This window comes from Fistularia commersonii, chromosome 3 (genome assembly GCF_037954325.1).
Source record: "Fistularia commersonii isolate RoL2024-O1a breed Wild chromosome 3, RoL_Fcom_v1.0, whole genome shotgun sequence".
Lineage (NCBI taxonomy): Eukaryota > Metazoa > Chordata > Actinopteri > Syngnathiformes > Fistulariidae > Fistularia > Fistularia commersonii.
In genome coordinates this window covers 26,262,892-26,279,676 of record NC_141286.1, presented here as the reverse complement: position 1 = coordinate 26,279,676, position 16,785 = coordinate 26,262,892, and the positions used below count along the sequence as shown (strand labels likewise).

The window sequence follows — 16,785 nt, the reverse complement described above, 5'->3', positions numbered from 1 at the left end:
CCTCGGGACCTGCAGATGTAGAACGAGTCTTTGGAGAAGACGTCTCTACGGGACCAAATCAAGGTCTGCGAGAGGAGAAGATGTTGAAGAAGCACTTCGGATCTTATTTACGTCTTCTCACACCTAATTGTTCGACTCCCGCGGGCACGGAAATTGAAAAGTCGAGGTCTCTATTTCCAAGGGAACTCTTTTCTCCCACCCTCCCTGAACCCCCCACACTATTACTTGCCATGTGAGAGAGAAAAAAAAGCAATTACAATCAGCGGCGGGGCGAAATGTGCCATCGGAGAATCCATTAACGGCGTCCCAGACCTCAATATTTACAGTCACCACCCTACTTTCAGAAGCTACTGCCAGTTTTATGGGATGTGAAGGACGATTAGAAGGCGTGGCGTCTCTCACCTGAAGGGGAGCCGGACGATGGAAGGGACGGGTTGCTAAGCTAATGCTAACAGTCTCCTCCGATCAGGTTCCGGCCGATTGAAAGGGGGCGGGGTCAAAGAGGGCGAACACCTCCGATCCTCGCCCTGTGATTGACAGGTCCCGGGTTAAACCCCGCCCCTTGTATCATGACAGCTACGATAAGATTCAGCCCTGCCACCGGAAGACACACTGAATGAATGAATGAATGAATGGATGGATGGATGAATGAATGAATAGATTAATGAATAAATGATGAATGAATGAATGGATGAATGAATGACTGAATGAATGAGTGAGTGACTGAAGCACTGAATGAATGGATGACTGCATGAACAAATGAATGAGTGAATAAATGTCTGAATTAATGACTGAATCAATTCGTGAATGAATGTCTGAAGGACTGGATGAATGACTGAATGAATGCATGGATGCACTCATGAAGAATGAAATGAAGAGGTGAAGGACTGGATGAGTGAATGACTGAATATTAACAACTGAATGAATGAATGAATGTAAGACTGACTGAATGAATGAATGAATGAATGGATGTCAGATGCATGAATGACTGCATGCATGAATGGATGACTGTATAAATGAATTAACAGAGGCTTGAAAGACAGAAAGAATGAGTGAATGAATGAAACATGCATTCATGACTGAATGAATGCATGAATAATGACTGAAGGGCCAAAAGAATGAATGGCTGCATAAATGAATCCATGCATTTACAGCTGAATGAATGAATGAATGAATGAATGGATGCATGAATGAGTGACTGAAGCACTGAATGAATGAATGACTGCATGAACAAATGAATGAGTGAATTAATGTCTGAATAAATGACTAAATCGATGTGTGAATGAATGACTGAATGAATGCATGGATGCACTCATGAAGAACAAAGTGAAGAGGTGAAGCAATGGATGAGTGAATGACTGAATATTAACAAGCGAATGAATGAATGAATGAATGTAAGACTGACTAAATGAATGAATGAATGAATGCATGAATGGATGACTGTATAAATGAACGACTAAATCCTTGAAGGACAGAAAGAATGAGTGAATGAATGAAACATGCGTACATGACTGAATGAATGCATGAATAATGAGTGAAGGGCCAAAAGAATGAATGGCTGCACAAATGAATCCATGCGTTTACAGTCGAATGAATGAATGAATGAATGTATGAATGGATGAATGTATGAATGGATGAATGAATGGATGCATGACTGTTGATGCATGAATGACTGCATGCATGAGGGTTAGGGTTGAATGCATGAATAATGACTGAAGGGCCAAAAGAATGAATGGCTGCATAAATGAATCCATGCGTTTACAGCTTAATGAATGAATGACTCAATGAATGAATGACTCAATGAACGCATGAACGACGACTGCAGGACTGAATGAAAGAAAGAAAGAATGCAGGCATGCATGAATGATGCAATGATTTCACAAATGAGTGAATAATGACTGAAAGAAAGAATGAATGAATGGCTGACAAACTGAATGAATGAATGAATGAATGAATGCTTACAGTGTCCTTGCCGGTCCTTGTGTGTGTGTGTGTGTGTGTGGGGGGGGGGATTCAGGTGAAAATATTTATTTACACCTTGTAGATTTATAAAAAAATCTGTGAATGAAACATGAGCCGATAATCCGGCCGGCGCGTGACGCCGTTTTCTTCCCGCTTTACCAATTTGTAGCGTCGAAATCCTTCACATGCTAGGGATTACAGGTTTTTTTTTACCAATTCCGTCGGCTGATTGGTTGCCGCGGCGACCGAGGAGCGAATTCCTGAGGAGGAGCGACGAGTCTCATCTGTGAAATCTGTAAACTTTTCATCGGCGCCGCGGAGTTTGGGCCCTCTGAAGCCTCCCTGCATTATTGAAGGCCATAAATAATAGTTCAGACGGAGAGACGAGAGACGGACATGAATAATTCTGGTTCCGTCGCCGAGCCGTCCCGTGTCGTCCCGTGTCGTCCCGTGTCGTCCCCGGCGACGATGTCGTGTGAAAACGAATACGTTGATGTTCGGCGCGGCGGAAAGGATGTAATGGATGTGACGCCGGTGCGAGATTCCCCTCCTCTCCTTCCTCTTCCTCGTCTTCCTCTTGTCTTTGCCGTCTCCAGACGTCGGTTCCCTTCGCCGCGGCTGACAGAACGTGACGACGGCGGTGTTCTCCGGTGGAACGTCCAGCGTGACGAGGAACATCACGAGGGAACGCCGGACGGGGACGGACTGAGGCTGATGGCGCGGGATCGAGCTCGGAGGCCACTCGCAGATCGGGACGCTTCAATTTTGACCTTCACTCACTCACTCACTCACTCACTCACTCACTCACTCACTCACGCTAACTAGCTATCTCACTCATTGACTCACTGACTCGCTTGCTAAGTCCCATGCTTACTGACTCAGTAACTGACTCACTCTTCCACCCTGTCATTCATTTACTCCCTCACTCACTCACTGGTTGTCTCGCTCACCGACTCACTCATTCACCGACTCAATAACTGACTCACTCAATGACTCACTGACTCACACACTCACTCACTCACTGACTCGCTCGCTAAATCCCTTGCTTAATGACTCAGTAACTGACTCACTCATCCACCATCTCATTCGTTCACTCCCTCAGTCACTCACTGGCTGTCTCACTCATCGACACACTCATTCACTCGCTCATCGACTCATTCATTCACCGACTCAATAACTAACTCACCCAATGGCTGACTGACTCGCTAACAAGCTCCCTCATTCATCCATAGACTCACTCACTCAAAGAATCGCTGAATGACTCACTTACTTAATCAATCACTCCATCACTCACTATTTCACTCACTGACTCACCCATTCACAGACTAACTAATCGACTCAATGAATCCCTCACACACCCATTCACTCCCTCAGTTACTCACTGACTCACTAAGTCCCTTACTTACTAACTCACTGACTCGCTCACTCCTTCACCCTCTCATTCATTTACTCGCTCAATTCTGCATTCACTTACTTGCTGTCTCACTCCTAAACTCAGACTCACTCACTCTTACCCACTCTTTCCCTCACTCAAAGAATCACAGACTCACTCCCCGAATCACTCCTTCGCAGACTCACTGACTCACTGAATCACTCACTGATTCACCGACTCACTGAATCACTCCTTCACACACTCACTGACTCACTGAATCACTCACTGATTCATCGACTCACTGACTAATTCACTGAAACGATTCTGGGAGACGGACATGTGACGCCAGGGGTGGATTTGGAAGGCTGTGATTGGCCAGAGCAGAGAATCAGAGAATCACGTTGATTGGCGGTTAAATAAGATGAAAAGGCGGGTGTTTTTTTTTTTTTTTTTTTTAATAAACTCTTTATTATCACCTCCGTTATTCTCCGTATACAAGAATGTGTAACAAAAGCCAAATGAGCGATCCATTTTAGTCCTTTTAAAAAAATGGTAAGGCATGTCAGCTTTTATCAACGTCAGCCCCCCCCCCCCCCGTGAGAAACACTTAGAGCAGCGTGCGGCGGCAAGCCCCGCCCCCTCGCGCCCCCCTTGAAACCGCCCCCACCCAAAAAAACAAATAAACAACAAAAAGGAAAATGGGGTTCCTCGGTGGGGGGCGGAGCCTGGAGCGTCCTGGGAAAAAAAACACACGAATCAAAAGCCGCCGGGAAACGGAGCCGAGCGCGAATCGTGCGAAAATACCCGGATGTTGGGAAGTGATGCTAAGCTAAGGGCAGGTCGGCTGGAGCTACGACGGCGCACCAGGAAATGGACTCTTACACCGGATAGCATTGGCCCATTAGCCTGCTGGCTCATTTGCCCATTAGCCCACGGGCCTATGCACGCGTACGCCGGTGGCGCTAAGCGCTAACCGTAGCATCAGAAGCATCTGGAATTCGGGAAGGGTGTGGATGTCTGGGCATGCGGACGGGATGAGCCTGGGATTGAACCGTCAACCTTCTGTGCACGTTGGGGGTGGAGGGAAGGCAGCTAGGACGCTAAAATGTTTGCGCCTCCGCAGGCTCTTTGGAGAAACGTGGGAGGGTTTGAGGGGGATAAAGACTTTTTTCGAGGGGACGTCGGGAAGGAGACGCCAAGTTTGGCCTGTTGGAAGAGCAACCGACCGCTTTATGGCTGAAGATCCTAAACCCAGGTTCAGAATGTAGCCGCCGCCGCCGCTGCAGCATCCGCCACGCCGCCCGCCTTTTTCTCGTAAACGTTCCCCGATTTTAAATAACATCCTTGCGCCGTTCTTCCGAACACCGAGACGACACCGAGCAAGTGAACGACTCCCGGGTTGAACGTTAGCGATCGAAGCTTCACCGGAGGAGCTAGCTATCTCCACCTGGTTCTGCAAGTGGGTCCGGGTCTAGTCAAACTAGAGTGGGTCCAAGCTGGTCCTGGAGCTCTACGTTCCCGCCCTGCCACGTTCTAGTTGTTCATTGTCATCTTTAGGCTTCAAGACTTGCTGGTTCTTTGGCTTTTCTTCGCTTTTGTTCCTCTAAACGGCACTTTGTGGTGCCTTCGGTACCCTCGTCAATAATCCCTACATGCTTTCCCAGGATCTATGTTTTGTTGTTGCCTAGCAGCCGCCGGGTCGCGTCGGGCCACGAGGAAGGAGAGTGACGCCGATGTTTCGGGGAAGGCTCCACGGGCGGGCGCCGCTTCACCCCTGCAGCATTTCTAACCTCTTTGTTTGTCGAGACCCCGGCGTCTGCGGCGACGACAAGCATCAGGTCGCGACCGATGAACCCGAGGATGAAGAGCTGCTCGCTTCTTCTGTGAAAACACATGTAGCCCTCTGACCTCCCTTTGTTTTCTCCTTCTGGTGTCTTTGGAGAGCGTCGCTACTAGCCTGCGTGGCGCCCGTGAGTCTCGGGGAGGGTGATCCGATGAAATTGCATATCCCGGAGCGACAAATCTTTAAGTGCATGTTCAGTTAAAATCAGGGAAAATGGCTTTTGATTTTGCAGACAATCTGAGAAAAGTTAAAAGGCTTTGAACGCAACAAAAATATATTTCGCTTCGGGAGAACCGGGAGGTGCAGTGCGATCGTCGGAAATATAGAAATAGAAAATATAGATAGGTTCTCCGGGGGCGGGGCTGATTCAAATGTGCAACTGGGGGGCGGAGCCAGGAAGGCTACTTCATGAAACTCCGCTCCGATACGGCACAATGCTAACATCCAGTGAGGCTAACAGCGCGCCGCGCAAACACACCACGATGCTAACACCCAGCAATGCTTAAACCCTGTGACGCTAACGCCCCGCGATGCTAACACCCAGCGATGCTTAAACCCTGTGACGCTAACGCCCCGCCATGCTAACATCCAGCAATGCTGTCACGATGCTAGCACCCTGTGTCAGACAGAAAAACACAACAAAAATGTCATTTCCTGTTTCCTGGCATGCAGTGAGACCTTCTGGGCTCATCTCGGGGGGGTTCAGGGCTGCCGGGTGGAGGTGGAGGGGGGGGGGGGGGGGTTCCGGGTGGTTTGGGGCGACTGCCGGGATTAATCCAGTATATTTTTTTAAATTTCCACAGAAAAACAAAAACAAAAGAAAACAAATAACGATCCACCTTCGTGTGTCCAACCCTTGAGGGAACCGTGGCGAGGAGGTTCTCCGCCCGCTGGACCATCAGGGGAAAACTTTCTGTTTTTTCTTTTTCCTCAATGGTTGCGAAAGCCGGTCGGTGCCGGCGTTCTCTGGGGGAGGGGCGGCGCAGCGCCCGCCGGCCGCCACCTGCCGTGCGGTAAAAGCCACGGTCACCGGAAGGTTCTACATGTCCAGGTGGGGAACAGCAGTAGAACGTGCTGCTAAACATACGGTACGAAGAAGGAGTCACCGACCGGTGTATTATCTCCACCCGGGCAGCGTCGCCCAGAGCGCCGCCGCCAACGCCGCCGCCACCAGGGCCAGCAGGGGCCCGCAAGGGAGCGCGCCGCCACCCGCCGCCGCCGCGTGCTCGTCGCTCCTGTCGGCGCCGATCACCGGCGCCTCGGTCCCGACCAGGGCCGTCTCGGTGGCGCAGCCGTCGGTGCAGCCGCTGCCGCTGCCGGAGCCGCTGCCTTCGTCACCTGCGCGCCGAGAAACACACGGGTTTAGCCGGCGTGCTAGCGGGGTTAGCCTGGAGTTCAAGCTCCCTCGGAGGACGCCGTCTGTCGCCCGCACGTGTCGCCAAGACAACCGGCGTCCATTATCCTGATGGAGTCATTCTTGCCTTTGCGCCAATTGTGCAGCGCGGCGTGGAGAAGGCTGGCGCGCTAACAAAACCACTCATCTCATCCCTGCTAATTACGGTTCGCATATCTGCATGTGTGTGTGTGTGCGTGCGGAGAGAAAACACACACACGATGAGTGTGTGCACATGCAGATACGCACACACTCATTCCATTCAAACGCATGGTGACGCCTTCGCTGTCGCTGCGTGACTTACTGGAGTCCTGGAAGTAGATGTCGTTGCCGTTGTAGGCGTTCTTCAGCTTGTTGGTCATGACCCTCAGGGCCATGATCTGCTGCCGGATCAGCGTGTCCGGTCTGGTGATGTCCACGTCCACCTCCGGGTTGCTGGCCTGGTTGCTCAGACCCTCCTTCACCACCTCGGGGAAATATCTAGGGGAGAAACCAACATCTCCAGCTCAGCGGCAGAAACCGGACCTTCACCCAAGATCTTCGAGGAACCCGCTGACTGTCGTCGAACCTGGAGAACCCAGGCGGGAGAACATGGAGGAAACCCCCTGCAGGAGAACATAGAAAGAACAACCCAGGCAGGAGGACGTGGAGATAACCTCCTCCTCCAACCTCTCAGGAGAGCAGCTTTAGCTTCTGAACTTGTTAATTAAGTGTTAATTACACGCATTTCCCGCCAGGCGGCGCCGGCCAGGAGCTGGCAGATGATCGGATAAGAAGTCGCCTTCCGCCATCTCAGAAGCGGCGTCCGGGCAAACGGGAGGATTAGCATATCGTCGGCTGCACCTTCTGCCGAGGGGGATCTCAGGAGAACGCCGGCGAGATCCGATCACGTGCGGCGGCGCGGCGATAAGAGGAGGAAAGTAGGTTCCTCAGACCTCACGGAGGTTCTCCACGCCCGCGCTGGCCGTCGCGGCGGCGGCGGAGAAAAAGCGCTAATCTGGGAAGGCGGCGCCCGGCGGCGCCCGGCGCGATAAGCAGACGGCGGGCGGCGGTTCCGCCGGTTAGGGGGAAACCTCACCTGCCCTCGGCGTGGCTGTTCCAGCAACGCTCCTCCTCGCCCTGGGAGAGCCGGCCCTCCGAGCAGATCTGGTCCGGCAGCTTGGACCAGAACCTTCTGGACTCCTTCAGCTTCTCTTTGATCTCCAACACCTGCCACGGGCCAAAACACAGGGCGGAGGAGGCGGCGGGGGGGAAGGACGCCGCCGTGCACGCCGGTTAGCAGGGAGATCATGGGCGGGAGATTCAGAAAAAGATGAAAAAATCAATTAAAAAATATCTATCTTGGATAAATATAAAGACATATTCCAGAATTGTCAGTATATAGAATTAATTCATAGTTCAACTTAATCTGACAATAGATTTATTCCAAGTTTATTCATTAATGACACATCTTGTTCTGTGTAAATATACATTCCATTCTGATTCTGATTAGACACATATAAATATTGCATTCATTTGTCTGTATAGTTGTATATATTTTATCATTTCAATCTATATATACATTTATACATATAAATATGTGTGTACATGTACAGTCGTATGAAAAAGTCTGCCTACTTTTGTTTAAGTCATCATTGCTCACTTTCTGTAAATCCTATAAACTTCATTTCACTTCTCCAGTATCCCTGTGTTCGTCTGCTTTGTGATTTATTTAACTCAAATTGCTGATCTGAACAAACAGTGATTTATAAAGAAAAATATTGAAAAGGATCAGGGCGCCCAAACTGTATATACGTGTACATATGGATATGCATATATTCATATATCCACACACACACACATATATGTTTATATACATAAATACACACGCATATATGTATATATGCAATTGTTAGATATAATTCTATCCATCCGTTCCATTCTGATGCTGTGTTTATATCTAAGAACACATGCAGGAGAAAATGTGCAGTTGGGATGCCGTCATACGCTGGGATTGAGACAAAGAACATGGTGAGAACCCTTGCAGGCCTCAGAAGAGCCCTTGTAGACCCAAGGACAACCCTTGCAGATCTCAGAAGAACCCTTGTAGACTTGCAGACCCCAGAAGAACCCTTGTAGACTTGCAGACCCCAAAAGAACCCTTGCAGACCCCAGACGAACCCTTGTAGACTTGTAGGCCCCAAAAGAACCCTTGCAGACCCCAGAAGAACCCTTGTAGGCTTGCAGACCCCAGAAGAACCCTTGCAGACCCCAGAAGAACCCTTGTAGACTTGCAGACCCCAGAAGAACCCTTGCAGACCCCAGAAGAACCCTTGTAGACTTGCAGACCCCAGAGGAGCCCTTGTAGACCCGAGGACAACCCTTGCAGATCTCAGAAGAACCCTCACAAGCTCCAGAATGACTTCTGCTGACCCCAAAAGAACCCTTGCAGACCCCAGTAGAACCCTTGTAGAACCAGAGAGAACCCCTGAAGATGTGGAGAACGCCCTTATAGGTCCCAGAAGAGCATCGAGGGTCCACAAAGAAACCGGTTGTCCATAATATTCCACACTTCCAGCTTCACAACCCCTCGTATGTTCTGCTGCTCCACCCAGAGGGTTCTAACGCCTGGGTTCTCCTGCTCCCCTCCCATCGTCCTACCATCGTACTCCCATCTGTGAGCCTCTCTGGGGTTTTTCCCGTCTGGTTCTTGGTGTGAACCGTCACCCCCCTGCTGACTCCATCTGGACTCCACCAGAAGTTTGAGTGGATCACCACAGAAGAAAACAACAGGAGGCCTGGTCACGAGGCGAAGCACGCCGGCTTCTGGTTGATATTTAAACGCCGACGGAAGAAGAACCAGAACTGAGGTGTCCGTGACGGGACGGAGCTGAGAAAATATTCATTATCAGGTTATTCACAAGAAGATGATGGATCGGGTGTCACTTGTGAATTTATTTTCAAATAGTATTCAATTGTACTTGCGGTCAGTGACGTGCAGTGAGGTTCGTGGCTACCTTGAGGCAGGGGAACCACGTGCCTCACCGAGTGGCTCGTCGCGACCGTTTTACGAACGCTCACCGCAAGAAACTAGAAACACACATACGGTTGTTGACCAAAAACAGTGAACGTTGGAACTGTAGTTCATAGAGCAAAAGTGTTTAAACATTTTAGCAGAAACGGCAAACCGGTCTCAGTGCAGAGCACGGCGGCAGTCAGCCGTCATTGAGGCTCAACAGTCGGCAGCCTCACCGCACGTCTCTTCTCAGTATTTGAACAGTAAATGTGAAAATCAAGCCATTTTGAATAAAAAAAAACAATCAAAAAGTGAAATGAAAAATACCATTATGGTACAAATAACTGATAAACCATTTCATTTTTCTTTTTATTTGCTGTTTTTTTCTATCTTAGACTGTCACGTGCAGTGATAGTACAACTGCAAATCTTTTTTTTTTTACTACTGAAATTATTTCATACATAAATACATTTTTAAAAAAATGAATGAATGAAATAAATGTATGCTTGTACACGTCTATATGAGTGATTGTATGTGGCGCCGTGATTGGTCCAGGGTGAACCCCGCCTCTCGACCGATGACGACAGAGATAGGCTCCGCCCCCCCCAGTTCCCCCGACAACAGGAAAAGCCGTATTGATGATGAATTGATTAATGGATGAATGATTGAATGTTGACGGCGCCGTCTGATCCGGTTTCCCCCCGCGGACGACGGGAGTCTTTCATGATCCGGAAAAAAGAGTGAAAAATCCGTCTCATGGAATTTATTTCTCTATATTTTTTATTTCACTTAAATTCACCTGCCCAGCGCCCGTCTTTGAACTCCACGCTGAAAGCTGCCCTTCCCTTTCAGCCACGGGGAAACTCACATTTCCCACTTTTTTTTTCCGGACATTAAACCGTACTTGAGCGGAATTCAAATTTCCGAAATAGAGATTTTATCCGGAGGCTCGTGATCTTCTTGTTGCCACACGGGGAGGTTGCGGAGCCGAAGCGCCATCTGGGGGGGCAGATGGGGGTGCTGGATGAAGAGTCCGACGCTCCGGCGACGGAGATCCACGCCAGGCTGGTGGCGCCGGCGTCCGAGGCGACCTCCACCTCCACCGCCAGAAGCTCGCCCACGCGCCATCTGAGAGCTCGAGAAAGTTTCAGGAGTTTCCAGGAACCGGGCTTGTAAGCTGAAGGACCATCGGACCAAACTTCTTCTGACTCTGCCTCAGGATGTCGGCCTCTCATCGGTTGGCGGTTCGATTCTGCAAACCCTCGCCTTCCTTTGGTCGGGACATTTTACGCGAATCGACCGGCGACTGCACGGAAAGACAACCGTCAGTGTGGAAGATGTTCTGATTCTGGTTCGCAAACAGCTCAGGTGATCAGAGAAGAACCTGATGTCCATCGGTAGCAGTCCCTCACTTGGCTGGAGAGGCTCTCTTTCACTTGGGGTAGTCCCGATCTAGGAGGCCGTCCATCATGAAGAGGCTTGTCCCTTGCAATGGGCCCAACCTTTTGGAAGGGGCCGTCTTTCACGAAGAAGCTTTCCTTCACTATGGAGTCGACCTTCTCCTGGAGGCTGTCCTTTATGACGGGGTCCTTTCATGAAGACACTGTCTTTCACAAAGGGGACAACCTTTTTGAAGGGGCTGCCCTTCACGAGGGCCCATCCTTCACAAAGAGGATGTCCTTCACTAGGAGTCCCTATCAAGGGAGCTGTCCATCATGAAGAGGCTGTCCTCTACAACGGGACCATCCTTTTTGAAGGGGCCGTCCTTCACGAGGGCCCGTCTTTCATGAAGAAGCTGTCCTTCAAAAGGGGGGCCATCTTTCACAAAGACAATGTACTTCACTATTGAGTCAACCTGCTCCAGGGGCACGTCCTTCAAGAAGGGGTCGTTTTCATGAAGAGATTGTCTTTCACAAAGGGGACGTCCTTTTTGAGGGGGCTGTCCTTGAAGGGGTTGTCCTTCACCAGTGGACCGTCCTTCACGAGGGCCCATCCTTCATGAAGAGGCTATCCTTCACTATGGACACATGCTGCACTAGTGGACCGTCCTTCACGAGGGTCCATCCTTCACTATGGGGACGTCTTTCACTAGGGAGTGTCCTCCAGGATGAGACTTCACTTGATGATAGGGGTTTGCTCATTCCCGGGCCGTCCTCCATGAAGAGGCGGTCCTTCACGAGGTGCTGACCCTTACAAGGGGGCCGCCCTTCTTGAGGACCCCAAACTCCCACTGATCCAGGAGCTGTGCTGTGACATAACGCGCCCAAAAAGGTCAGGAGGAAAGTCTACCAGGAGGTGGTGGAACCTTTGGACGCTTTAGCACATCGTTGCAGATGACCTGGAACTGGAGCCAATCGCAGCTGGCAAGAGGCGGGGCTTAACCTGTGCCGTTCAGCCGTCAATCATCCGACCTTTCACATCCAAGTGACAATCTCCAGTCTTCTGCTGAATGTTTTTGGAAGATGGAGAACCTGGAGAGAACCCAGGCGGGAGAACATGGAGAGGCGGGTCCACCGATGGGATGGAGGCCTCCGTTCTGCTGTGATTACAAGCCATCCTTTGAGCAGACAGCAGGAGAAGAAGGCTGCACCGCCTGGTCGGAGGCTGGAGGCAGACCTTTAAACGAGGCCTTCAAGCCACGAGGCTTTGTCATTTCGTCGGTGCGTCACCATGGCTGCCAGACCTTCACGGCGAGTATCAGTCTGTTCCAGACAGGGAGCGAGGACAAAGAGGAGGAGGAGGAGGAGGAGGAGAAACCTTCAGGTTTGACAGACCTGAGGACTTCATCCAGTGAAGTTCTTGCAGGGGAGAATAAACACCTCGTGCGGTATGAATCAATTATGCTCTTCTGTGGGGCGGGAGTGGAGGAGGAGGTGGGTGGAGGATTTGAAGAGTGACTGAAGTGACTCATTATGTTAAATATTTAACTCGGCTCCACATCTGCACGCAGCAGATGTTTGGAGAATTGTCCCGCTCCACCATGACAGTAGGTTTTTTGAGGGAAGGTGGGCAGGGAGGTTCAGGACGGAAAAGGGAACAACGAGGACCTTCTTCATCCCTCCTGGAGGACAAAGGACCGGCTTTTGGATTTCGTTTTTTTCTTCACCGCCGAGCGAGAAGCTGCCGGGAGGAGAAACGGCAGCTCCGGATCGGAGGCCGTGGAGAGCTCCTCGACGGGGGAGGAGGTCCTGCAGGAGTTGGAGTATCTCCGGGTCTTCTGTCCCGGATACGAGAAGCCAACAGGAGTTTCCTCCTCAAGGTGTCTGATAGGATGAGGAGCTCGATCGTCCAGGAGGAGCTCTGAGTCGAGAGGAGCCAGGCGAGGAGGCTCCGTCTCGTCAGGACGAGGAGAGGTGAGGTGTTCCAGGGAGGTCCCAGCAGGAGGAGGAGGTCCTGGAAGAGCTGGACCAGGTGGATGGAGAGGGAAGTCTGGGCTTCTCTGCTTGGACACCAACATGGATACAAGAAGATGGAGGGATGATGGATGGAACTCCTAATTGTACGGACAAAAAGCGTCACATCATGGCAGCAAAAGGGAGATTTGAAGGACTCCTGAGGACCAGCCAGCTCTGAAGCCTCCTGTGAAGCCTCCTGGAGTTCACGTCGAAGAACCCGGCGCAGATTCCTGCAAACAAACATCTCGTATCTACGCCGTGTCCTCCGGGGACGCCAGTAAAGCCCTAAACCCCCTTTTATTCTTCACGGATGGCTTCCCGATTCGTCTCCGTCCCGTTAAACAGGGATATGTTGACATGCAGAAGGTCCAGCGTTGGAGAAACATCACCCAGCGTCCTAGTTAACCGTGGCCTCACCAGGACATGAAAGCGCCGTCACGTCCCCGCAGGAATCGGGCCACACATTTGATGTGGTAATCCGCTCGCCGCCGCCGAAAAGCCGGTTAGTCGTCTCCGCCCCTCACAAACCCCTCGACAGCTGCCTGGCATCTCCACGGGCATCAAACTCCATCAGATCTCCACGTGGTTCTCCGACCCCCCTGGCAGGGACTAGTTAATGTATGACCTCTGCGGCGGTGGAGACGAACGTCCATGAAAACGTAATGGCGTCGTCTCCGTCTGCCGTGACACGCCGTCCCCGGAGCCGGAGTCAGGAGTTCAGGCATGAATACCCGAGTCCACCTCCATCCTCCACCGTGCTAGTGGAGGTGGTGGAGCGGCAGGAGATCCCTGGTGGGGAGAAAAAAGTCCTCCTGAAAGCGAGGAGCTCCAACGATCTTCATTCATCCAGTTGTTCGTTATCTCCTCACACGTCTGGGCAACGTTGGGTCTCCGGTGAACCTCCTGCATGTGTTTGGACCGCGGGAGGAACCCGAGGAACCCCAGGGAGAACATGGAGACCAGAGGAAACCCGACCGGGGACCTTCTCGCTGTGAGGCTGAAGCTGCACCGCGGTTTGTCTACGAGGTGCTAAAACAGGAAGTTGCGTTTTACTGCGTACTCCTGCACGTGCTATTTAATTTCATTCCTCCGGTCCCTCCTGGGTCGAGCGACCTCGGAGAACCTGGTCACCTCCAGGAACCTCCAGGAGCCTCCAGGACGGCGCCTCCCCGCGGCCTCGCTAATATCAATTAGCATTTTTAGCAGGTTTATAGCTTTGATTTCACAGTCCACTTCCTGCCTTCATCAGACCGGAGCTCCACTCCTCCTCCGTTCATTCCTTTTTTGTTCAAGTGAGATCATGTGGGCTTTCCTCCAGCGCGAGACCCTGGAGAAGACCTCCTCTCTGCGGAGAACCCTGAGGAACGTGCAGAAGGTCGATGTTCAAACACAGCCGCGGTGGACCTTCGGCTCAGCCAGGACGCGATTAAAAGGCGCTAATGGCGCGCGCTTATGTCTTTGACTCGGATCCAAAAGACACACACACACACACACACACACACACACACACACACACACACACACACACACACGCACACACACACACACACACACACACGGGCCCTAAAGCAAATGTACCTTTAATCGATTTAATTGAAAAAACAGCGAGATCTACTGGGAGTCTCTATATTAGGAAAGAAGACGTTTCATGTAATCAGAGCTTGAGGAGCCTGAAGAACACGTTCCCCATGAGGAGATGGGGATCTTCTCCGAGGTCTGGCTCTGGGTGAACTGTCCTAAGGGGAGATTTAAAATCTCGGAGTGCCTGGTCCTTGAAGGACCTGCACCCGTCCTGAAGCGAGAACTTGACCCTTTGGAGATCTCCAGCTTGTCCTGGACACGTCATCTGAGCAGGAGGTTTTTTTTCTAGCTGGGTCTCCAGGAGCTACGGCGTGATTGGACGCTTGAGGTGTCATTCAAAGGCTGTGCACCGATGGACATGGTGAACGGTACATGGTCTCCAACGGTACACTGGACGGCTTACATCTCGCCAGGCGTCTGAAGACGTGGCGATGGACGTAATCCTTTGGAAGAAGGCGACACAGAAGATCGGCTTGGAAGAGGTCCAGAGTCCAAGGATTTGTCTACAGGTGAAGAAGAGCAGCGGGAGGAGGTCTGTCCACCTGGATGTAGCTCGCTCAGTCGACACGACCCTCTCACGTGACCAGTGGGCGGAGCCTATGAGGACCTTCGAGGTCTGAAACGTCCAGCCCTTCCATGTGGAGATGATACCCATCGAAGGTGGAGGGAAGAAGATCCAGATGCTGTAAAGCCCGAGACAAAGTCAACAAGCGGCCTTTGGTGGAAACTTCTTCTTCCAGGAAGTGATCCTGAGGCCTGAAGACTCCGGACTTCCCGTCGCCTCCTTCCGGTCAGGACAGATTCGGAGGATTGATTTTATTTCCTTACAAAAGTCGGAGCAAAGCAAAACGACATGAACTTCAGATAAATAAAATCCCGCTTCATCCAAAGGCTTCTTTCCCCACCGGAACTCAAAGCAGCCGGTGCTTTATCAGCCGCGAGCGGGAACACGAGCTCGGTCGGCTTTCGTGCTGCGCTCGCGCTAAACAAACCGTGACCTGAGAAATATCAGCACAGATGGAAGTTCCAAACACAACTGGTTTCATGTCCCTTCCCAAGGGTAATCGGGCTGTTCGGCCCCTCCTGCGAGCAGATGCTGCGCCGCAGAGCGAAGGCACTTCGGGAAAATCGTACGGTTACGCTTTTCCCGATCTGAAGATCAGGCCTGAAGGCGCGGTGCCATCTGGCCGCCCGAAACCGGGAGTCGGAGGAGCCGGGAATCCAAGCAGGAATGCTCAGTTCCGAAGGCGAGGGCCTCCTACCTCCTGTGCTGCGCCGCCCCCACTCCACTTTCCCTTTGGGGATTCTGTTTGCATAAACAAAGACGCCAGAAACAAACTTGGACTTCTTGAGGGCGTCTCGCCGGTGGACCTCCCGGACCCATCGGTCCCCCGACCGCCTGGGAAGACGGCGAATAAATGGAGCATACCGTCAGGCAACCTTGACAAAGATGCAAGGTGAGGCTCCAGGAAACTGCGGGTTCCTTGTTTCTGGGTCAGGCGCGCTTAGCGGCGCCGCGGGCCGGGCTGCGGCGGCTCTCGCCGTGGGAGCGGTTTAAAATGTGTCGTATTTAGGACTAAGGAGACCGACGGAGGCGACGGGCACGCGGTCAGTTCCTCGACTCGCTCCCGAGCAGCAGGGATTCGCACAATGCCTTGCAAAATAATGCGCTAAATAGGATTTCCTTGGACACGCCGGTTTATTTCGGCTTGCTAAACCCGCGAGTCGGCCATGTTGAAGCAAGGTAAACAACCCCCCCGCCCTCTCCTCTTCTGCGTGGCGGATATGCTAACCGCTCTATGCTATGGGGAGCGGCGGCGGCGGCGGGGCTAAACTGTCCGGTGATGAACGGGCTCTGGCAGCATCCGCTGACACATCACTCGGGGCCCGGCGTGATGGATGGCGCCGCGCTCGGGCACAAAATGGCTCCAAATGGCAATCCGGACTCATTTACATGGGAGCAGGTGATTATGGGATGCTAAGACAGGTGAGATTTAGGACCCGCGCCTCTTCGTCTGCTTCGCGAACGTTCGATACCTGCAGCTTCAGCGCGGTATCGCTACTCGCCGACGTAATTACATTCCCTTTTCCGCGAGGGGGGGTTCACTTGCGGCGAGGGAAGACGTTCGCCGTGGCAACAAGCGCCGGTCCGGGTTACGGAGAAAATACCCGCTACGGCGGAAATCACGGAATTAGCTCAGAAAACACGCCGCTTCCAAGCGCTCACATGTTGAACTGTCTGCA

The 16,785-nt window shown here is 51.7% G+C and overlaps 1 protein-coding gene across 4 annotated transcripts in view; it reads right to left on the bottom strand.

Annotated features, from left to right (window-relative positions):
- Positions 1 to 4,487: 4,487 nt before the first annotated feature.
- LOC147235985 (glypican-6-like) overlaps positions 4,488 to 16,785 on the bottom strand; it is a 123,162-nt gene continuing 110,864 nt past the window's right edge. For all 4 annotated transcript variants that reach the window (XM_086144380.1, XM_086144381.1, XM_086144382.1 and 1 more), the window contains 3 exons: positions 7,649 to 7,779; positions 6,875 to 7,050; positions 4,488 to 6,515 (listed from right to left, as the gene is read on the bottom strand). In XM_086144380.1, the coding sequence (XP_086000506.1) occupies positions 6,295 to 6,515; positions 6,875 to 7,050; positions 7,649 to 7,779 (528 nt within the window). In that variant the 3' untranslated portion in view covers positions 4,488 to 6,294. The remainder of the gene's footprint in view (positions 6,516 to 6,874; positions 7,051 to 7,648; positions 7,780 to 16,785) is intronic.